Source organism: Callospermophilus lateralis, chromosome 8 (assembly GCF_048772815.1).
Source record: "Callospermophilus lateralis isolate mCalLat2 chromosome 8, mCalLat2.hap1, whole genome shotgun sequence".
Lineage (NCBI taxonomy): Eukaryota > Metazoa > Chordata > Mammalia > Rodentia > Sciuridae > Callospermophilus > Callospermophilus lateralis.
The window spans coordinates 1,704,931-1,728,623 of NC_135312.1; the positions used below are offsets into that span (position 1 = coordinate 1,704,931).

Consider the following 23,693-nt stretch of genomic DNA (forward strand, 5'->3'; position numbering starts at 1 on the left):
AAATACTTAAATATTTTGAATATTACTTACTAAAATAAGGAGTTTGGGGAATATGTATTCTATTCCATAGAACAGAATAAAGCCCATTAAACAAAAAGAACACAGTTTACCTTTAGAACTACAGTCTAGATCAGATCACATTACATATTATATATTTTCCAGTAACTTTAAATTACACTAGTCTAAGAGGTTTATATATACCAAAGCAGACAGTATCATAATGTTCTCATGACTGGCAGAGTTGGAATGCTGGATCAAAGTCAGCAATCATTCTGGCTCTTTGCCCCCAAGTCAACAATGCAGGCTTCAGACAACACTGTCTGATAACACTGGCTGGCTCCATGGCACTATTCCATTCTACTTGCCTTTTCAAAACTCTAATATTCCATAATTAACAGTTCTTACACAGAGACACTTTTGAAAGACCTTTAGGGTCTGACAGCACCTGCACACTCTGGAAGCTGGTCCCTGTAAGCTCCTGCAACTGGCAAACCAAGCCCTATAAGGGCAAATTCCTATTGTGGGAAGAAATGCCAATAGTTGAAAAAGAGACACCAATAAGAAGATTTGAAATAAGCTATGAAAAATTAATAAAATGATAGAAGCTATAAAAAAATCAGAACTAGAAGCACTGAAATTGGATGACTTAAGAAAAATTATGCAAATGAATGACAGAACCCAGGAAAGAAAAATAAAATGAAAAACACTTCAAGAATAAAAACTAAACTGGCAAGGCACAAAGGCAATTAAGATAATAGATAAATTCCTTTAAAAAATAAAATGAAAAAGAAAATTTTAAAGAATAAAAGAAATGAAGAGAGTAGGGTTGTGGCTCAGTGGCAGAGTGCTTACCTTCCATGTGTGGGGCACTGGGTTCGATCCTCAGCACCACATATAAATAAACAAATAAAATAAAAGTATTATGTCCATCTATGACTAAAAAATTTTTAAAAATTAAAAAAAGAAATGAATTCTAGATAAGTAGTGATAAATAAATGTGACAAATATGAGAGCTAGACAAGAAGATTCAACATATGAAATAGGGATTCAAAAAACAAATTAATACTGCATAAACTTTGTAATTCAAGTAACTTTAAGCAACACACTAAAGAATATATATATTCAGGACAGTGTGGTAAGGGCACAGGATAGACTTAAGAGACCAGTGCAGCAGAATTGAGAATCCAGAAATAAATCTAAAGAGGTATTAAGAATGAAGGGGCTGGGGATGTGGCTCAAGCGGTAGCGCGCTCGCTTGGCATGCGTGCGGCCCGGGTTCGATCCTCAGCACCACATACAAAGCAAAGATGTTGTGCCCGCCGATAACTAAAAAATAAATATTAAAATTCTCTCTCCCTCTCTCACTCTCTCTTTAAAAAAAAAAAAAAAAAAAAAAGAATGAAGATGGGGGGCTGAGGTTGTGGCTCAGTGGTGGTGTACTTGCCTAGCATGTGTGAGGCATTGGGTTCGATTCTCAGCACCACATAAAAATAAATAAATAAATAAATGTCCATCAACAACTAATAAAAATATTAACAAAGAAAAGAATGAAGATGGGCTCTGTAAAGGATTAAATTGTGCCCCCCCCCCAAATATATGTCTACCTGGGACCTTAGAATGTGATCTTATTTGCAATAGAGTTCTTTGCATGTAATTATGGTAAAAATCTTGAGAGGAGACTACCTTGGATTGGGTAAAAGCTGAATCCAATGATGGGCATCCTTACAAGAAAGGGACAAGGAGAAGCCACAAAGACACACAGAGAGGGACAAGCCTAGAAGATGAATGCAGAGAATGAAGTGATGTACTACAGATCAGGCACACCCACGCTTGCCAATCACCACCAGAAGCTGAGAGAGTCATGGAATAGATTCTCCCTCAGAGATTCTAGAAAGAACCAGCCCTTGCCAGGCAAGGTGACCACACCTGTAATCCCAGTGGCTCCAGAGGATGAGGCAGGAAGATCACAAGTTCCAGGCCATCCTCAGCAACTTAGTAAGACCCTGTCTTTAAAAGGAAAAAAAAAAAAAAAAAAAGTGACCATCCCTGACAACATCTTGATTTCAGGCATCTGGCCTTGGAGCTGTGAGAGAACACTTGTTTTAAAGACCCCGTTAGTAGTAATGTGTAACCACATCCCTAGGAAACTAATATAGACCCTCCACTTCTTCTGTAGCAAAAATTAACTCAAAGTGGATCATAGACTTAAGTGTAAGAGCTGGAACTACAAAGCTCTCAGGAAAATAAAAACATTAAGAATTAATATTTGAGACTGTAGACTAAACAACTGTTACTTAGATCTGATATAATAAACACAAGTGACACAAGAAAACAGATACATCGGACATCTTTACAATAAGAACTGTGCTTCAAAGAACACCATCAAGAAAGTGAAGAAAAAACAGCTCACAGGTTGGGAGAAAATATTTGCAAATCATGTAACTTCAAGGGGCTTGTATCAGAATGTATAAGTAATTCCTTATAACTAAGCAATACAAAAGCAACCCAAATTAAAAATGGGCAAAATATTTGAATAGACATCTCTATAAAGAATACATACAAATGACTAATAAGCACATGAAGAGATGTCCAACAGCACTGGCCATCACAGAAATATAAACCAAAACTACAGGAAACAGCACTTCACACCCATGGGGATGAAAAAAATGTAAAAGATAATAACAAGTACTGAGAAACTAATGTGACTCCATTTTTAAAAATAAATAACAGCAGCTTCTACCTCAAGGCCTGTCCTAAGGAAGGGGGCGTGACCCTTGTCCTTGGAAAAACCCACAGAGCACGCCTAAGCATATACCCACCTGCTGAGTTGTTTGTCAGTAAACAACAGGAGAAATCTGCAGCACCAGGTGTCCCTGACTCAGTCAGGCTAGGTGAGGAGCCATAGCAACCCCCTAGCAACCTCCAATCAGCATGAGACAGGGAAAATACCTGAGATGTCAAATGACCCCCTAGTAGTTTATGGTGGTTGATAACATGTTGGGAAATCATGTAGTTTAGCACGTACACCCTCATGGCCTAAACCAATCAGTTCAAAGGAATCCCCCTATTGTACTATCTAATCACCCCTACCCAACTTGTTCCCGCCATTGAATGTGCTAATCAATGCTAAGAGTTGTTGTTTGATTTTCCCGTGGTATGGAATGATTTGCTGTGTGATGTTGTGACACATAGAGAATCCCCCCAAAACCTATAAAATCTCACTGAACAAAGGACGGGGACTCACTCCCTGGGACCACTGCGTCAGGAACGGTTGTGAGTCCAGGCTGGAGCTTGCAATAAAGACTCTTGTGTGATTGCATCGGATTCAGCTCCTGGAGGTCTATTGGGGTCCCACGAATCTGGCATAACATTACCGGCATGGATGTGAGAATTTAGAACTCTGTAACCTGCTGGTAGGATTATAAAGTGGTGTGGCCACCTGGGACACCAGACTGGGAGTTCTCAAAAAGTTACGTATACACTCACCATATGACCCAGCAAGTCTACTTCTAGATGAATATCAAAGAAAATTGATAATACATGTCCACACAAAAACCTGCATTCTAATATTCATCCAGCATTAATCATAATAGCCCCAAAATGGAAACAATCCAACTGTTCATCAACTGATGAATGGATAAATAAAATATGTGAATGTTATTCAGCCAGAAAAATAAGTGAAGCATTTACACATGGATTAACCTTAAAAACATTTTTGCTAAAAAAAAAAATGTGGCATATATACACAATGGAATATTACTCAGCACTAAAAAATAATAAGATCATGGTATTTGCAGGGAAATGGAAGACATTAAAGCAGATTATGCTAAGTGAAGTTAGCCAATCCCAAAAAAACAAATGCAGAATGTCTTCTCTGATATAAGGGGGGTGACTCAAAACGGGGAAGAGAGGAAGAGCATAGGAAGATTACCTCTACATAGGGAAGAGGGATGGGAGGGAAAGGGAGGGAGAAAGGGAATTGCATGGATGGTGGAAGGAGACCCTCACTGTCAAACAAAATACATGTATGAAGATGTGAGGAAAAAAAAAAAAGAATAGTGTTACCCTAGATGGGGGGGGGGTGTTGGGGAGATAGGAAGGATAGTAGAATGAAACAGACATTATTATTACTGTGTGTATATATGTGACTGCATGACCAATGTGATTCTGCAACCTGTATACTCAGAAAAATGAGATATTATATCCCATCTGATTCAAATGTATGATATGTCAAGGTCATTGTACTGTCATGTGTAACTAATTAAAACAAATTTTTTAAAAAATTTGTTAGCCAGGGATGGTGGCATGTACCTAAAATACCAGCTACTTGGGAGGCTGAGTCAGAAGAATCAACTGAGCCTAGGAGTTGGAGTCCAGCCTTGGTAATACAGCAGAGATTTTATGTCAAAACAATGACAATAACTTTACTAAGTGAAAGAAGTCAGTTACAAAAGGCCACAAACTGAACGACTGCAGTCATATAAAACACTTACAATATATAGATCCACAAAGAACAAAAATCAGATCAGTGATTGCCAGAGTCAAAAGAAGGGAGTGATTGCTAATGAATGGGTATAGGGTTTCTTTATGAGGTGATGAAAACGTTCTGAAATTATATAGTGGTAATAGATACACAACTGTGATTGCCCTCAAACCACACTTTAGAATAGAGGGTTTTGTGGTGTTGAATTATATCTCAAGAAAGCTGCTTTTAAAAAAAGTTAAACCAAAAAGCTATTTTAAAAGGTTTTTTTTTTTTTAAAGGTACGCATATACTTTAGAAAACTGACCAATAACAACCAATATCAAAACAGTCCAGTAAAACAACAAGATTTTAAAGAAAACAAACAAAAATCTAAACAGATAGAACAAGTCACTAATTAGGAAAAAAATCAGTTTTTCATCACATTTCCAGAAAAATATGCAAAAATATGCAAAATATAAAAAATCATCATATTTAGAAAGAATTAAGGTGACAAGGAAAGAAGATGCAAATCATTTGCACCCAGTCAAACTTGAACCTCTAAGTATGAAGGAGTCTTTAGGATACTCAAAGGGAGACATAAATTTAAGGTCAATGAGTTTAAGTAAAAACCTTTTCATCTTGAATTTGATTTATTCATATTAGTATGAATTCATGATATATTTTATACTTAGAATCCCAACCTATAAAAACAGAACAATCTAATAGCAATGAACATAGCCATGACAAAATTCTGGACTTCAAAGCCATCTCCACTGAAGTTACAATGCTCCTTGAAGAGACTGTAAACCCAAATCTAGGGCAGGAAATGCACAGAAAAAACCCGGAACATCCTTGCCATCCAATAAATCAAGAAAAATGCCCCTAGCCATGAGGTTTGTGTCTCAAAGAGTCACTTTCTAACTCATCAAGGATTGTATGCAACAGAACAAAACACATCACACATGTTCAAATAAATGCTGGTTAAGCATGCGGAAAAAAGTGAATTCTCACACACTGTTGGTGGGAATGTAAACTGTTAAAGGTACAGCCATTATGGAGAACAGGGTGGAGGTTCCTCAGAAAACTAAAAACAGACCTACCATCTGATTTAGATATCCTGCTTTTGGGTGCATAGCTAGAGAAAATTATATCTAGAGGAAATTATACCAGCATATCAAAGACACTTGCACATCCGTGTTCACTGCAACACTATTCACAATGACTAACACATCAATGTAGGTGCCCATCAACATATGAAGAGATAAAGAAAAGGTAGTATATATACACAACAGAATATTATTAATCTATGAAAAATAATGGTATCCTATCCTTTGCCACATAATGGATTGAAATGAAGGACACTATGTTAAGTGAAGTAAATCAGATACAAAAAAAGCAAGCATTGTATGTCCTCTCTCATATGTGGATGCTAAAAAAAAATGTTGATCTTAATGTAGAACAGGAATAGATAACTACTAAAGGCTGAAAGGATGGGAAGGAGGATGGACAGAGGAAGGGTGGAAAACAGATACGAAAATGCAGGAAGAAATAATAAGCTCCAGGTTTCTACAGCATAATAGGGTAACTACAATTCACAATACCATACTTTATGAAGAGCTAGTAGAGGGGAGCTTGAAGACTCCAAAGGCAATGTAATAATAAGATGGAAACCTTGATTACCCTAATTCAATTAGTATATATTGTATATGTGTATTGAAATACCACTATAGTTCAAAATATGTACAATTGTAACATGTTACTAAAAATTTAAGAAAATGTTAAAGTAGATAGAAATGCTAACTAGTCTGATTTGATCAGTCACATTTTATACCCATATTACATTATAATATGGCACTCCATAAATAGGAACAATTAAAATGATAATTAATATAAAAAGCAAACAAAAGTATATGTAAGAAGCAATTAAAAAATCTATATGCTAACCATGATACAATTAAAAAGCCTTAAGTATCACTTTTTACTGATTCTATGGACCAATTCACCATTTTGAAGGTAAACAAAGGGAAAGAGTAAGTTTTTATCCTGGCTTTTCCATATGAAATACACTTAGGGTAACCAAATAAATGATAAGGAAGATTTCTCCTTACAGAAGTTATCCACTTGGATCTCACCAAGTTGCAATTACAGAAGTTATCCACTTGGATCTCACCAAGTTGCAATTAATTAAGGAACCTAGACAATGATAACCAATAGTTCCTGATATCACCATAAAAGAAAAACAAGCGAGTATGAGTAGTTACAGGGTGTTTCAGTCAGCTTTACCTCACTGTGACCAAAATACCCAAGGAGAACCACGTAGAGGAGGGAAGGTTTATTGGGGCTCATGGTTTCAGAGGTCTCAGTCCACAGACAGCCAACTCCATTGCTCTGGGCCCAGATGAGGCATCAGTTCATGGGAGAAGGAAAGCTGCTCAGCTCACGGTGGGTTAGGAAGCAGAGAGGAAGGAGGAGGCCACAGGGAAGATGCATCTCCCAGGACCAACCCCAGTGCCTACCCCTCCATCCACACCCCACCTGCCTACAGTTAGCACCCAGTCAGCCCATTCTCACTGCATGGCTGATTAGTTACAGCTCTCACAGTCTAGTTGCATCAGCTCTGAACATTCCTGCATTAACAGGAGCCTTGGGGGACACTTCATGTCCAAACCATAACACGGGGAAAGTGTGAAAGTTCAAATACTGTTGGACAGCCTGTATATGAACAGATCACTGACAACCAGTGGGTCATGGCATCACTTTAAACTTGGAATCTCCACATTTAAGTCTTACAACTGAAAAAAATATTAAGAGATGAATTACACATGTTTGTGGTTTGGTAAAAAATATCAGGAAGAGTATAGGGTGTCAAGAAGGAAAAAGACTGTGAGTTGATGACTGTTTAAACAGTGTGATAGGTACTCATGTGCATGTTAGAAGTTTTCTACAATAAAATGTTTTTTCCGATATTTTATTATGAATATTTCCAAACACGTGGACAATTTGAAAAAAAAAAGTGCAGTGTACACTCATGTATCCACCAGCTAGATTCTACAATGACTATTTTTGCATCTGTTTTATCACTTACTTATGTACCTAGTTTAGGAAGGTTATAAAACAATCTACTATTTTAAATGTGTCCTACACTGTTTTGATGTTACTTACTCTGAATCGTAGTTTAATTCTTAGAAAGTTATAAGCCATTTGTGGTAACAATGCCCATTCATATAATGCTGCATGTTAACTCTGCCTATTTTAAATTACCAAAGGAATGTGCACTGGTAAAAATTCAAGTAGAACCTACATACATGACAGGAAAGTGCGTCCTCACACTTAGGCAGGTGAGGTGGCACAACTCTGTGTGAATGTGCCTTGTGCTGTATGGCATGGTGGGCTCCACCACCCTCCCACCCTGGGGAAAGCCATTGTTGGAGGTCGAATTTTAGAGACTACCAGAACCATAACTTACCATGCTTCCAACTGCCATCATCACCGAAAAACTGCAGCACTATTCTAACAAAGTCCTTAGCGTTGAAACAAATAACAGGGCATTTACATTTCAGGGTTTGGAACAGCACGTTTCTAGAAGATATAAAGAATTCACTGATTTAGGCATTAATTCTAAACTTTTGATGTTGGGAAAATATTGTTATTACTTTACCAATAGCTATCATTTATAGTGCAGATTCTTTGATTAGCTAAAGAATCTTCTGAGGTAAACATCTGCATTTGCTGGGCGTGGTGGTGTGTGCCTATAATCCCAGCACCCAGGAGTCTGAGGCAGGACTGCAAGTTCAAAGGCAGCCTCAGCAATTCAGTGAGGCCCGAAGCAACTTAGCAAAATCCTGTCGCAAAATAAAAAAATTTAAAAAGGTCTTGAAAGCAGCTCAGTGCACTTAGGTTCAATCCCTAGTACAGAAGAAAAGAAAAATAAAAAAACATTTGCATTTTACAAATGGAGAAACTGAGACACAGAGAATAAGCAAGTGCCCAAGACCTTATACCAAGGAAGAACCCCCAGTATCCAGGCCTACAGAGTAACTCCTGAATTATTACATAGACCATACCCTTCTTACCAGCCCCAAGGTGACTCCCTGGCCTGCTCTGCCCTCCCAGAGCCCTCTCCTCACATCCCACCATTCTGTCATCACCAAGAGTGCCCATTCCTCTGGGTCACCGTACTTGCTGGTTCCTAACTGCAGTTCTCTTCCCACAGCTTTTGCAACCTGTTCCAGAGCTGTGTTCAGGAGGAAGCAGGTCCTCTCTCTGTTCCTCCTGTGCTCCTGTCCACATGCCATCCCCTTATCTCATGAGCTCCATGAATACAGGATTCATAATAGTTACATTTATTGATTGCCTACCATATGCCAGATACCACATTATAATACACAAGCTTGACGTGATGAAACTTCAAAATGATCCTATCAGGGAGACGCTCTATCCACTTTACAGGTGAGGAAACTTAAGCTCAGAGAAGTTATAATTGAGAAGTGGCAACACTTGGATCTAAGACCAGACTCCAAAGACTCCAAACTCCAAGACACTAAACCATAAATCCCCTGTCATAGTAAAGGCTTATGAAAACACTAACGTGGTGCTTTGTATAGGACCAAGAAAGAAACAAACTAGGACACAATGAGCTCCACAACTAAGTGCGTGTGCAGTTAGGCTTTGCTGGTCTTGATCTGCAGACAGTTTCAGGCTTTGCGTATTGTGTTATTTCACCTTGGTTTCCTTGAACAGGGAGGCCAGTAGCAAGGACTCTGGTCTTGGCTTGGATGGACCAGGGAGGGTAAACTGTGGGGGACAGAGGGGAAAGAAGGAGCGGAAAAATACAAGGAGAAGAAAGGGCACTTGGAGCCCCTGCCTCTGTAAATCTCTTCATTCTGAAATGCAGAGGGCCTTGAATTGGTGATCTAACTGCCACACTGACTTCCCAATAGGGAGACACCCAGGCTGAATGATGTCTGTTTTGAAGAGACAATAATAAAAGTGTGTCCCATAAGATACAATGGCTAAAGCAGAAAGTATTTTATGAGTCAGTTGCTTAAGTCAATTATGACACATTTGCAAAATAAAAAGCTATAATAAAAAAAGAGGTAGAGGCTGGGGAAGTAGCTCAGTGTGCCATAAAAATAAAAAATAAAAATAGGAAATCTAGATTTGGGTCTAAAAAGGAGAAAAATTCCAAGATTGAAAATTTCCTCATCTATAAAGCAGAATTAATAAGACCTAACAAATAGTGATAGTGTAAAGGTGAAAGATTATGAGTAAAAAGAGGGAGGAAGAGCAGGAAGAAAAGATTAACATTAAACAGAGACATGAGGTGGGAGGGAAAGGGAGAGAAAAGGGAAATTGCATGGAAATGGAGGGAGACCCTCATTGTTATACAAAATTACATATAAGAGGTTGTGAGAGGAATGGGAAAATAAACAAGGAGAGAAATGAATTACAGTAGATGGGGTAGAGAGAGAAGATGGGAGGGGAGGGAAGGGGGGATAGTAGAGGATAGGAAAGGTAGCAGAATACAACAGTTACTAATAGGGATTATGTAAAAATGTGGATGTGTAACCCATGTGACTCTGCAATCTGTATTTGGGGTAAAAATGGGAGTTCATAACCCACTTGAATCTAATTTATGAAATATGATATGTCAAGAGCTTTGTAATGTTTTGAACAACCAATTAAAAAAATGAGTAAAAAGACCTTGTATAGGTATTTAATGTTATTAAATATGCTTTTTGCAAAAAGTAATTTATATGGATTAATTAAAAATGATTTATTTAAATTAATTTTGAATCCCAAAGATGTTATATAGAATTGGAATTATTACTTCCAATTTTATGGTAATTGAGGCAATATTCCTAATTATTCTGGAACTTATAAAAATTAATAAATAAATATTAGGCACCTATTCTGTGGCACTGTTCTTAGCTGTGGGTATATAAAAGTACACCAAACCAAAAATTCCTGCTCTCAGAGAATTTAGGAGTGGATATATAGTAAACTAAATAAATGTGATATGCATAATGATGTGGGGTATTCCAGGGAAACATAAAAGGGATGTGCATGGTGCTCGGTGAGGTACTGTTTATCAAGGTAGTCAGTGAAGACATGAGGATAGGGTGAACCAAAAGCCTAATTGATGAAAGAAAGCTTTTTACAGAAAATTTTAGTTAATGAGGGTGGAAAAAGTGATAGAGTTAGAAATAATTTGAACCTGAATAATGAAGCCTTAAATACCAAACTTCAGTTTACAGTAAATACAGGGAAAGAAGAACAAGTTAAAGAATCCCACAATGAATGGCTTGTGGTTGTGGCTCAGTGGTAGAGAGCTCGCTTAGCACACATGAGGCACTGGGTTTGATCCTCAGCACCACATAAAAACAAAATATAAAGAATTTGTGTCCACCTACAACTAAAAAATAAATATTAAAAAAAAGAATCCCATAATGAAATAAACAGATAAATTCAGGACCTTCTACAAGAGTCTAGCCACATCTTCAAGGTAGAGTCAACAGGATTTGATAAGAACTTGGATAGGATTCACGGAAACAACAGAAGTCAAAGATAACAACAAGATGGATTCTACAAGATGGATTAAATTAGGAGATGAGAAAAGATATGATCACCAAATGTTTGTTATATGTTGGTGTTGCTGGGTCCTAATCCAAATAAATCAACCACAGAAGGACATTTTTTGAAACAATCAGGTGTCTGAAATTTGGATTGGACATTAAATATAAGTTTGAAAATTGTATTGTGACTATGCAGAAAAAAAGGCCATTTTTTTTAGAGCTGTCCCCTAAGACACATGAGAGTGAAAAATGTGTCATATTTTCTTTAATTCCAGCCCTTCAGCCACCTCTAGAAGAGAGATGAAAGAAGTGTACAAAAATCTGAAGGTGTTGATCTATGTGGATGTGTATGCTACTCTCTACTTTTGCATTTTCAAAATTTATTTTGTTTGTTTGTAAAAACCTAAAGAAATGAGGCAGCAACCCATGCAGATATCTGGGAGAATGCTGTAATAAGGAGGAAACTGAAGCCGTGGGTAGAGGCTGGACTTCATTGAAGAGCAAGGAGGGAGAAGAGGTGAGGGCTGCAGAAGGGTACAATATGAAGACTGGCAGTGGGATAGGGTCCTGGGAACTTTCACCTTGCTTCAGAGACAGCAGGAGTAGTTACAGGGTTTTGAGGGGCAATGGCATGATGTAATTTCTGTTTTCCTATGTCCCTCTGGGAGCTGATCTGAAAACAAGCAGAAGGGCAGGTGGAGCAGGAGTACATGTGGAAGCTCTTTCTGCAGCTCAGTGGCCTGAGGTATGGCAGCAGCAATGGTAAAGGTAGGAGAGAGTCTAGCCACATCTTCAAGGTAAAGTCAACAGGATTTGCTAAGAACTTGGATAGGGTTCGTGGAAAAAAACAGAAGTCAAAGATAACAACAAGCCTGAGCTCAAAGAAGGCTACTACTAACACTGACCAAGACAACCAGGCTGCAGCGGACAGTTTCAAAGGAAGATGAGTGCTCAGGACACCTTAGGCTGAAATGACTAACAGATGTCCACATGGACATAGGATACATAAATCTGGAATTCAGAAAAGGCTGTCCACATATTAGGGCTCTATTCTCCATAGACTACACCTACCTACTTGCTCTTTTAAAAGAAAAATATATAAAAAGAGAGCTAAGGATTTCTTGGGAGATATTTTTTTTTTAAAAAACCACTAAGAGCTCCATTAGCCTGGGTAAGATGAGGAAGACTGTGCCTACCCTGTCTTCCTTCAGAGCCATCAATTACTCTTCAGGATTGTGATCTTTTTCTTTTATTTTTTTTTCATAGCTTTATTGAGGTAAAATTGAAGTACAATAAAATACACATATTTGCCATTTGATCAGTTTTGACATGTAAGTAACCAATAGAATCAATATAAAAAACATTTCTATTACTTTTTTTAAATTTAAAATCATGCAGGCTGTGTATCCTGCATGATTTATTACATTAGAAATCAATCTTAAGATATATAGAACCCCACCCCTACATGTCAACTATTTCAAAATTAAATGGCACACTTATAAATATCTTAGATGTCAAGGAAGACACAAGAAAAGTAAATAAAAAATGCTTTGAACTAAGTAATAAAAGCTTAAAATATCAGAATCTCTGGAATGAAACAGTACTCAAATAAACATTTATAACTTAAAGTCCTTGTATCAGAAAGAAGCTAGAATAACAAATTATTTTCAAATTATGTAGTAGGAAGGAAAAAATAAGACTAGGAACAGACATATATGAAATAAAGAAAAAATAATACAGTTAAAAGTTGATAAAAATCAAACAAGTCTAATTAAGAAAAAAAGCAAGAACACAGAAATTAATATCAATGAAAGGGGAGTTTATCAAAATAACCCTATAAATGCTAAAACATATTAAGGTAATATTACAATTATGTGCCAACATACATGATAGCTTACATAACATGGTCATATTAGAGAAGGATCCGTATGCTGCTGAGAAGAAAGTGTATTCAGTCATTGATGGATGAAATATTCTATATATGTCTGTTAAATCTAAATTATCAATTGTATTTTTTTTATTTCTATAGCCTCTTTATTTAGTTTTTGTTTAGTGGATCTATCCAGCAGTGACAAGGGATGTTAAAGTACCCAGTATTATTATGTTGTGGTCTATTTGATTCTTGAAATCAAGAAGGGCTTTTTTGATGTACATAAATGCTCCATTGTTTGGAGCATAAATATTTACTATTATTTATGTCTTGTTGATATTTAATTCCCTTAAGCACTATGAAATGGACTTCTTTGTCCCTTCTAATTAACTTTGGCTTAAAGTCCACTTTATCTGAGGATAAAAACCCCTTCTTGTTTATGCAGTCTGTGTGATGATATGTTTTTTTCCCATCCTTTCACCTTCAGTCTGTGGATGTCTTTGCCTATGAGGTGAGTCTCTTGGAGATAGCATATTGTGGATCTTGTTTTTTAATTCAATCTGCTAGCCTGTATCTTTTGATTGATAAGTTTAAGTCATTAATATTCAAAGTTATTATTGAGATATTATTTATTTCTGGTCATTTGGGTTTATTTCTAGTTTTTAATTTGAATTAGTTTCTCCTTTGATTGAATATCCCTTTAGTGTACTTCCTCCCTTTGCTTGTTTTCACTTTTTTTTTTTTTTCGTTTAATCTTCATGGAATATTTTGTTGAGAATATTCTGAAGTGCAGGCTTTCTAGTTGCAAATTCTTTTAACTTTTGTTTATCATGGAAGGTTTTTATTTCATCTTCAAGTCTGAAGCTTAATTTTGCCAGATGTAGGATTCTTGATCAGCATATATCTTCTTTCAGAGCTTGGTATATGTTATTCCAAGACCTCCTACTTTTAAAGGTCTGGGTTGAGAAATCAGCTGAGATCCAAATTGGTTTCCCTCTATACATAATCTGATATTTTTCTCGTGGCCTTTAAAACTCTATCCTTATTCTGTATGTTAGGCATTTTCATTATAATGTGCCTTGGTGTGGATCTGTTGTAATTTTGTACATTTGGGGTCCTGTAAGCCTCTTGTATTTGATTTTCCATTTCATTCTTTAGGTATGGGAAATTTTCTGATATTATTTCATTGAAAAGATTGTGCATTCCTTTAGTTTTTGTCTCTGCACCTTCATCTATCTCAATAAATTATCTTCAATTTTGTCTTTTCTTGTTATCCCATAGTTCTTGGAAGTTCTAGTCATGGTTTCTTTTTTTTTATTGATTGTTCAAAACATTACAGAGCTCATGATATATCATCTTTCATACATTTGACTCGATTGGGTTATGAACTCCCATTTTTACCCCAAATACAAATTGCAGAATCACATCGGTTATACACTCACATTTTTATATAATGGCATATTAGTGACTGTTGTGTTCTGCTACCATTCCTATCCCCTACTATCCCCCCTCCCCTCCCCTCCCATCTTCCCTCTCTACCTCCTCTGCTGTTGTTTAATTCTCTCCCTTTTTTCCCTCCTCCTTTCCCCTCACAACCTCTTATAATTTTGTGTAACATTGAAGGTCTCCTACCTTTTCCATATGCTTTCCCTTCTCTCTCCCTTTCTCTCCCCCCTCTCGTCTTTGTTTAATGTTAGTCTTTTCCTCATGCTCTTCCTTCCTGTTCTGTTCTTAGTTGCTCTCTTTATATCAAAGAAGACATTTGGCATTTGTTTTTTAAGGATTGGCTAGCTTCGCTTAGCATAATCTGCTCTAATGCCATCCATTTCCCTGCAAATTCTATGATTTTTGTCATTTTTTAGTGCTGCATAATACTCAATTGTGTATAGATGCCACATTTTTTTTATCCATTCATCTATTGAAGGGCATCTAGGTTGGTTCCACAGTCTAGCTATTGTGAATTGTGCTGCTATGAACATTGATGTGGCAGTATCCCTATAGTACGCTCTTTTAAGGTCTTCAGGGAATAGTCTGAGAAGGGTGATAGCTGGGTCAAATGGTGGTTCCATTCCCAGCTTTCCCAGGAATCTCCATACTGCTTTCCAAATTGGCCTCACCAATTTGCAGTCCCACCAGCAGTGTACAAGTGTACCCTTTTCCCCACATCCTCGCCAACACTTATTGTAGTTTGACTTCATAATGGCTGCCAATCTTACTGGAGGGAGATGGTATCTTAGGGTGGTTTTGATTTGCATTTCTCTGATTTTTGCTAGAGATGGTGAGCTAGTCATGGTTTCTTAACATTTTTTTCTCCATGGTCAACTCTATTTTCAAGATTATGTATTTTGTCTTCATTGCCAGAGGTTCAGCCTTCCAAGTGGTCTACTCTGTTGGTGATGTTTTCTATTGAATTTTTAATTTGGTTTACTGTTTCCTTCATTTTGAGGAATTCTCCTTTTTTTTCTCAGAATCTCTTTATTGAAGTGATCTTTCATTTCCTGTATTTTCTCTCTTATTCATTTCCTGTATTTTCTCTCTTATTTCATTTCTTATACCATTCTTTATTTCACAGATCAGCTTAACTATGTACATTCTAAACGCTTTCTCTGATATTTCTTCCCCTGTGTTGTTGATTAATTTTGTTATTCGGATATCTTGGCTTGTTTGGGGAAATTTGTTCTCTCATTTTTTAATGTTGTTTGTGTGTCTATCCATCTAACAGTACGGATCTGAAGCAGTAGAGTTTTTATCCTGTGGACTTATAATGTCCCTGATGGTTGCCAGGACTTCACTGTTTAAGGGGAAACAAATAATAACAACAGCCAATGCAAATAATATACAGCATTAAACCAAATACCTCCTACTATGACATCTACAATGTTAATTATCACAATGAACAGAAATGATATGATTGGTTATCGCCTACGGCAAGTTTGCAAAAGGGTTTACAATTTCAAGTGGTGAATAGGGAGAAAACAGAAGTGATATAGGATGTGATGATTATGAAGGAGGAGAGAAGAAATAAAAAATTAAAGAAAGAGTGAAAGAACAATAGAAATTCTGATCGCAGAAGAAAAGAGAGAATCAAGGGCAACAGGAGAAAAATATACACATATAAATTAAATATTTAAAAAAATAAAAGAATACAAAACAAAACTGAAAGTATACAAATCAAATATCCTAGTTCACAAAAAACCAATCCATGAAAAATAACTGGCTTCAAAAATGCTAGAAATGAGGGTTGGGGCTATGGTGCAGTGGTAGAGCACTTGCCTAGCATGTGTGAGGCACTGGGTTCAATTATCAGCACTGCATATAAGTAAATAAAGATCCATTGACAACGAGACAATATTTTTTTTTAAATGCTAGAAATGAGGCTGGGGCTAGGGCTCAGTGGTAGAGCTCCTGCCTCACATGAGTAAGGCACTGGGTTCAATCCTCAGCACCACATAAAAAATAAATAAATAAAGATATTTTTTTAAAAAACTGGAAATGAGAAAAAACAAATATGAATATGTATAAGTGTCCATGTACCATTAAGGAAACAATTAAACAGAGAAAAAGAATTTTTAAAAAAAGATCTTGATGAAAAGTTATGATGTTTTCAGTCCAAACCATATTTTCAATCATGGAGCTTTGAAAATAGTACTATCCTTGGTAGAATTGAGGACAACTTACTGTTTGCAGTCAGTGATAACTCATTTTCTAATGCTGTGAGTGAGAACCATTTTCTAATGCTGTGAGTGAGAACAAGAATGTTGGGGAAAATTATCTGGGGCCCTTGCAGAGGCAGTGGGTTTTCACATTTGGACTTTTCTCCCCAATTCCTCAAGCAAGCTTCAATAGAAAGATGGACCCTCCTTTCCACAAGACATGGGGGAGGAGGACAGTGTTTTAAGAGGTTTCTGTCTTTTAGGCCCATTTTATTTTCATGTATTCATACAAAACTTCTAAAAATTCAATTAAAATCAGAGCTTAAGATACTACATTAGGAAAAAGCAGGCATGTAAGTGGGATTTAAACATTATGAACATATCACAATGAATTCCACTTTTAAAACAAATCAATTTTTAAAATTCAATAAAAAATGGTAAAAAAAGGGTTTTTTATTAAAAAAAAAAAAAAGAAAAGATAATGAGTGCAGACTTTTTACCTGGCAAACAGATGATATGCTTCTTGTTCTTGGCCCCAGAGAGAGGAAAGCTCTGTGTGTATGTAGATACACTGACCCTGGGACATAAAGCCCACCTCAAGAGCACCACAGGCTAAGGTCTCTAGGTTGTCCACTTGACTCTTTAGTAACATCACAATTCCTTTAACAGAGGAAGTTTGAGCCTGTAGATACACAATAAAATAAACTTTCAAAATTAAACATAGACAACACAACTACAAGCAAGATATATTATTTTATAATTAAACAGAGAGAAAAAGACCTAAAATGGGACTTATAAATAAGCAGTTTTTTGGCCAAAAGCCCAAACATAATCTTGTTCTCCAAATATGGCCTCCATCCTATTCCACATTATCATGAAAGTCTTAGCCAGTGCAATATGGTAGGGAAAAGAAACAGAAGACACAGATCAGAAGGTATTACACAGTTCCTATTTATAGATGACATGAAAATCTGTGTACAAAATCCAGAGGAATCTATTTTTTGTGTATATGTGTGTATGGTGCTGGGGATTGAACCCAGGGCCTTGTGCGCATGAGGCAAGCATTCTACCAACTGAGTTATCCCAGCCCCCAAAGGAATCTTTTTAAATCCTGAAACTAATATGTGAATTTGGCAAAGTTGCAGGACATAAAATCAAAAAATAATAAAACCTCAAATGTATTTCTATACACTCGTAATTAAATATATGAAATGAAAAATCTTCTGAAACTACCATTTATAATAATTATGAAAAACAGGTAAAAATAACGAAACATATACAGGATCTACATGCTGAAAACTACAAAATTTCTTTATGGTGAAAAATATCTGAGATGATGAAAGAAATCAGAGACCTCAATGACCATACTCAAGGATTAGAAAAAAGTATGTTAATTCTCCCCATGTTTAATCAATATAACCAGGAAGATCAATAAACATCAAGTAAAAAAACATGAAAAAAACTACTCCAAGAAAGTGTATTATACTCAAATTCTTTAAAATCAATGATAAAGAAAGTAATGTCAGGAGCTTCCCTGGATGTAGACCTTCAAGTCCTGATGCCCTGGGGCACTGACCAATTATTGCCTTCAGTCAGGATAGTGCCAGGTCTCAAGTAACTTTGGGGTTACCCCAGCTTGGATAGCAAGGCGTGTGGCTCCAGGTGTAGGTGTCGCTGGCGGGGGTTGAGTTCCACTCACCTGTTCCTTTGTAATCCTACCCCTTGCCTCATTTGAATGGCTTTTCCCCAATAAAAGGGTTCAACACATGCTCCTTGTTCTCTTTCTTGCCCCCCTTGTGGGAGCTGCAGCTGAGGAGCCATCACTGAACCCAAAGATAAGGTACTTTCTGATTCTGTGTCTTTATTTATTCCCCAAATTCACTTGGAGTGACCCTGACTGGTTTAGTAACAAAGTAATTTATGGTGAAAGAAGCTGATGAGGACAGATGAGGGAAGGACACATTAAACAGAAACAAGGATAAGGATGACAGTGAATTTCTTGTGTGAAATAAAGCAAGTTAGAAGACAGTGGAGTAAATTGTTAAACTACTGAAAGAAAAAAAATGTGACTGACATTCTTTATCCAGCAAAATGTCTTTCAAAGGCTAGGGCAGGGGCTGGGGCTGGGGCTTAGTGGCAGAGCACTTGCCTAGCATGTGTGAAGCACTGGGTTCAGTCCTCAGCACTGCATAAAAATAAAGGCATCCTGTCCATCTGTAACTACAAAAAAGTAAAAATAAAAACAAAAATGAAAGGTTAGCTGGACATGGTAGCACTCTGGGCAACTTAGTCAGACCTGGTATCAAAATAAAAAATAAAGTGGTAGAGCAACCCTCGGTTCCATCCCCAGCACTACAAAAGAAAAGACAGAGAGAGAAAGAGGGGGAGAGAGAAAGGAAAAACAAAAAGTCCAGGCACACTGGTGCATGTTTATAGCCACAGCTACTTAGGTGGCAGACACAAGAGGATCACTTGAGCCCAGGAGTTCAAGTCAAACTTGGGTAACACAAACTCATTCAAAAAGGAAAAAAGAAGCTGGGTATGATGGTGCACACATGCAATACCATAAACTTGGGAGGCTGAGGCAGGAGGATTGCAAATTTGAGGTCAATCTGTGCAACTGATTGAGACCTTGCCTCAAAGTTTAAAAAAATAATAATAAACTTTTTTTTCAAAAGGACTGGTATCACAAAAAAAAAAAATAAAGGAAAAGAAAAAACAAAGCAAAACTTGCATACTTACATTAAAGACTACAAAATATCACTAAAAGAAATTAAAGTTTTAGGGACTGAGGCTGTGGCTCAGAGGTACAGTGCTTGCCTAGCACATGCGAGGGCCTGGGTTTGATCCTTAGCACCACATAAAAGAATAAATAATATATATAAAGAAATTAAAGTTTTAAATAAATGTAGAGATAGCCCATGTTCCTGGATCAGAAAACTCAATATTATTAAGAAAACGAGACTCTCAAAATTAATCTGTGAGAAATAGAAAGTCCAGTGGTCTATTTTCAGAATAAAGTATTTAACCTTAATTGAGATATAAGATCCAATTGTAGTCATTTTAACTATAGCCCTTCCCTTTGCCTTCCCCAATTTTAAAATTAACTGGTCACATAGACTGTAACCCAGATATCCTTCTATCAAAGCAAGTGGCAATGCTACATTAGAGATAAAAGCAGGCGGACTGCTTGCCCAGGGGTACTTGCTAGCCAGATTTGGTTGCACATGCTTCTGGCCGAAGTAAAGTTTGCCAAGCTTGCTGACCCATTTCCTAGCACATGTTTGATGCTTTGTGGCACTCTGGTATTTCTAACCGTTTTCACACCCAGTATGGGGCTCCATACATTGCCTAAGGGGTTGTGGATACACCTCATTAGAGGAGATACATCCCACTGCCTTTTTGAGGTAGCCTAGAGGGGAGAATGACTGTAATTCCTGAAGCCAACAATGGACCCAAAATCAAAAGTGGATTGGCAACACAGTAGGACCCAAGCAAGCACTGCAGCAACTGAGAAGTACTTCTTTCATGGTCAAAACATGCCAGAGATTGTGTAAGTATGACTGAGACTCTATTCAGAAACACAAGACCATGTCCAAGAAGGAGGGATGGGAGGTTCGGAGTGTGCAAGAAACCTTTAATAAGCAGGGATTGAGTACACAGAGGAAAACTTAATTACATGGGCCTGCAAAACATGAGGAATAAAAATTCTAGGCCTAGGGACAGGAAGAACAATGGAAAGATCCCATATGTACGAGTCTTCTTTTCCTTTGAAGAATCCTAAACAGGGAAAATAAACAGTGGTGATGATGGGAGTAAACCTGCACCCATGGAGGACAAGTGACCAGTTGAACCTTTGATTTCCGTATCCACCATGGCTGACAGACTTTATTCCTAATGTTCCTAGCTGCACAGGCTCTTTTCATGTCTGGGTCACATGTAGGGATTTAGTACCTGGTAAAAAGCTTCAAGACCTTTGTTTCCTGTGTGTTTTGTATATATGTGTGTGCATATCTGTGTACTGTACTATACACAGGTATGCACACACATATTGTGACTACATATATACTTGTGTCCATATATCATGTACATGGTATCAAAATTGGCTTATAGAGATAAATGAGTATTCATAAATTTAATGAATGGATCCAAATACCTTTCAGTTAACATCAATTAAACAAAACTTTTACAAAAGGGTCAATCTAAATTGGTAAGAATAAAAATTCCTTTGAAACTACTAACCCACATGTTTATCTAGGTGGCCAGCCAATCAGTGTTAGTTTCTATAAAATGTTTAAAGTGCAATGTCCACTGCTTCTGAAGGTTTTTCTTTGGCAGGAATAACTGACTTAGTACTAACTAGACCTGTTTAATATCTTGGTTTTCATGGGTAACCTAAATTAGAAATAGGTAAATTAGTTTTAACATAAGTGGGATTAACATGCATAAATGTATTTGTTAGAAGAGATAGCTGATTAACTTACAGTTAAAATACTAAAACATCAACTAAGTATAAATTCAAGTACTCTTGGGTTCTTTAATTCCATAAGGTAACATATATTTGGGTCTATTAAATGTGTTTTTATAAATTGGTAAATTAAAAAAAAAAAGGCTTAAGATTGTTTATTTCTAGGTCTTAACCTAAAAACAAGGTTACTAAGAGTAAAAATTCTAACAGGTATTAAAAAAGTTTTAGCTGTTTGATTAAAGTTCTGTAAAAAGAATAAGGTATTTCATCTTATTAAAAAGGAGTAAGATTTGGTTGAATGAAAGAAAATGAGGCTCCAGTGATGCAAGGAGGAGCCTAAAAGAGGGTTATGGCTTGTAGATAAAGGCATTGATCAGAGTCTGCGCTGAGCAGATATTAAAAAAAAAAAAAAAAGCCGGGGCTAATGATCGGACTCTGTATCTACCGGCATTGGGAGGGCACCAAGACAATCAGCTTGGCCCATGACTTTCTAATTGACTATGCCCGTTTAGTCTTTAAGTCTGGGATTTTTCTATAACTTCATTTGGTTTCACCCCCTTCCCATTTACCACTGCTCTAGGACAAAGGAATTGACTGGAATGTTTAACTTCATGGGATAGCCTTTACCTTTGGAAAAAGCCTTAATTGGAGGCCATTACCCTGAGTGTCTGATGATTAACTATCCTATCTTATTCAGGATGAAAGCTACCAGTCACTAAGGACATATCAATGGATTCCAGCACTATTAGGCCATAACCTGGGGATAAAAAATGGTCTTCCCTTCTAAGATCTAGCAGGATGCCCCATTTGGCCAGGGGATACTTCTGGGTGGAAGCCTCCCTGCTGTCCACAGAGCTAAAATACAAGGGCCTCCTGGAGTCCCCATGTATGCAGGTATCTGTGTCTTGGCCATGCTGATTTCTATATAGAGAGGTCCCTAATAGTCTCTGTAGGGTCAATATGACCTTCATTGGACAAAAGGGACAAACTGACATAACCCCCTCACAACTAGTTAATAGTGCAATTATGATATATAACGCTTAGGAGGAACAGAAACAAAAGTCAACTTATGTTTTGTTGGCAACCTATGCAAAAGGATCTTCAAGAAAGCTTAAAGGATGAAAATGGCCTCCTCCACTGAATATCAACATGCCTCGTGTAATAAAAAGGCCCCAAAGGAGCATCTGAGTATAGTCGACAGTGGGGAACTCACTTAAAATTGATGGCATTATGATAGTGATAAAGGAGACAGGTCAGGCTCAACAATATCCTGTGCTCCAACCCCTTGAATGCAACCTGGGGAGAAAAAGATTTAGACTGTTTGTTTTTTTTATATATATATCCAGATTGTCCATCCCTCTCCTGAAATAAAACTTGTTATGTGAACTAGATGTACAGATAACATTCTCACCCAAAGAGCAACAACTTCAGTTGCAAGTGCTGCCCAGGAAAAGGAAACAAAGACTGCTTTGCTGGAGGTCTACTAACAGTAAAGCCATCTGGGCCAAAGGGACCCTGAGAAAGGTGATCAGCGTTATCTCAACCAAGATTTTGTTTAAGGAGGAAGTAATAACTTGCCCCAGGAAGAAGAAAAAACATATAATATTATATAATGTGTATATACATTTTTTTAAGAGAGAGGCATTAATGGGGATCATTGTCTTTCTGACAAATTTTTAAAACATGAATAGAGTCAGTTTTGCCAGACACACTAAATATATGTGACTAGAGAAATGCATACAACTAAAAGCTTAGGGGAACACTTTACCAAGCTGGTATTATTCTCTAAACTAAAGTGGCATGTAGAGGTAATCTCCTTCAGATTTATATAGAAATAACAAATTTAACTGGGGATTTATTTATGTCATTTAATGTTCTGTAACTGGATAAAGGTAACCTCTTCTCAATAAGATATGTGTGTGTGTGTGTGTGTGTGTGTGTGTGTGAGAGAGAGAGAGAGAGAGAGAGAGAGAGAGAGAGAGGAGAGATTTTGTGTTACTTTTTACATTGGGCTGAGAATTTAAGTGTATTTTTAAAGACAATAAGGTCAGGGTTGGGATTGTGGCTCAGAGATAGAGTGCTCACCTACCATGCATGCACTGGGTTCAATCCCCATCACCACATACAAATAAAATAAAGATATTGTGTCCACCTATAACTAAAAAAATAAATATTAAAAAAAAGACAATAAGGACAGCCTAATTTGTTTAAAGGTTGACATTGTAAAACATGGAAGTATTTTTCCACTTTTTCCACAAAAAAAATTTGGTTTAATTCATGTTTCAGATATAATGTTGTATTGTGTTATTTGCCCTATCTTACTGAGATAAGTCTCAGCCTCTCACCCTACTCCATGTTAAGATGGCTTCAAAGTAGGCTAGTGAGCTCATTTAAAGTTATGTTCAAAGAATATATTTTTGTTGTTAAAGATTACTATGATATCAAATTAAACAGGGGATATAATAAATAATTAAAGGTTTAGGATTATAAAAATCATGTTTCTTGGTTCATAGCTATTATAAAAATGGAATATTTTTGCTCTTGTTAATTTCATTTTGTATTTTTCTTATAAAAATGTGTAACTGTTGCCTGTTAATGTTTTGCAGAAGTACTTCTTGTAACAGAAAAACCTGAGTTAATTTGAGACAATAAACCATTACCT

The 23,693-nt window shown here is 36.8% G+C and overlaps 1 protein-coding gene across 1 annotated transcript in view; it reads right to left on the reverse strand.

Moving 5' to 3' along the window:
• Positions 1–23,693, reverse strand: part of Poln (DNA polymerase nu) — a 172,972-nt gene that overhangs the window by 117,787 nt on the left and 31,492 nt on the right. The window contains exons 5-6 of the mRNA XM_076863954.1: positions 17,064–17,245; positions 7,932–8,044 (exon numbers count right to left, since the gene is read on the reverse strand). Of these exons, the coding sequence (XP_076720069.1) occupies positions 7,932–8,044; positions 17,064–17,245 (295 nt within the window). The remainder of the gene's footprint in view (positions 1–7,931; positions 8,045–17,063; positions 17,246–23,693) is intronic.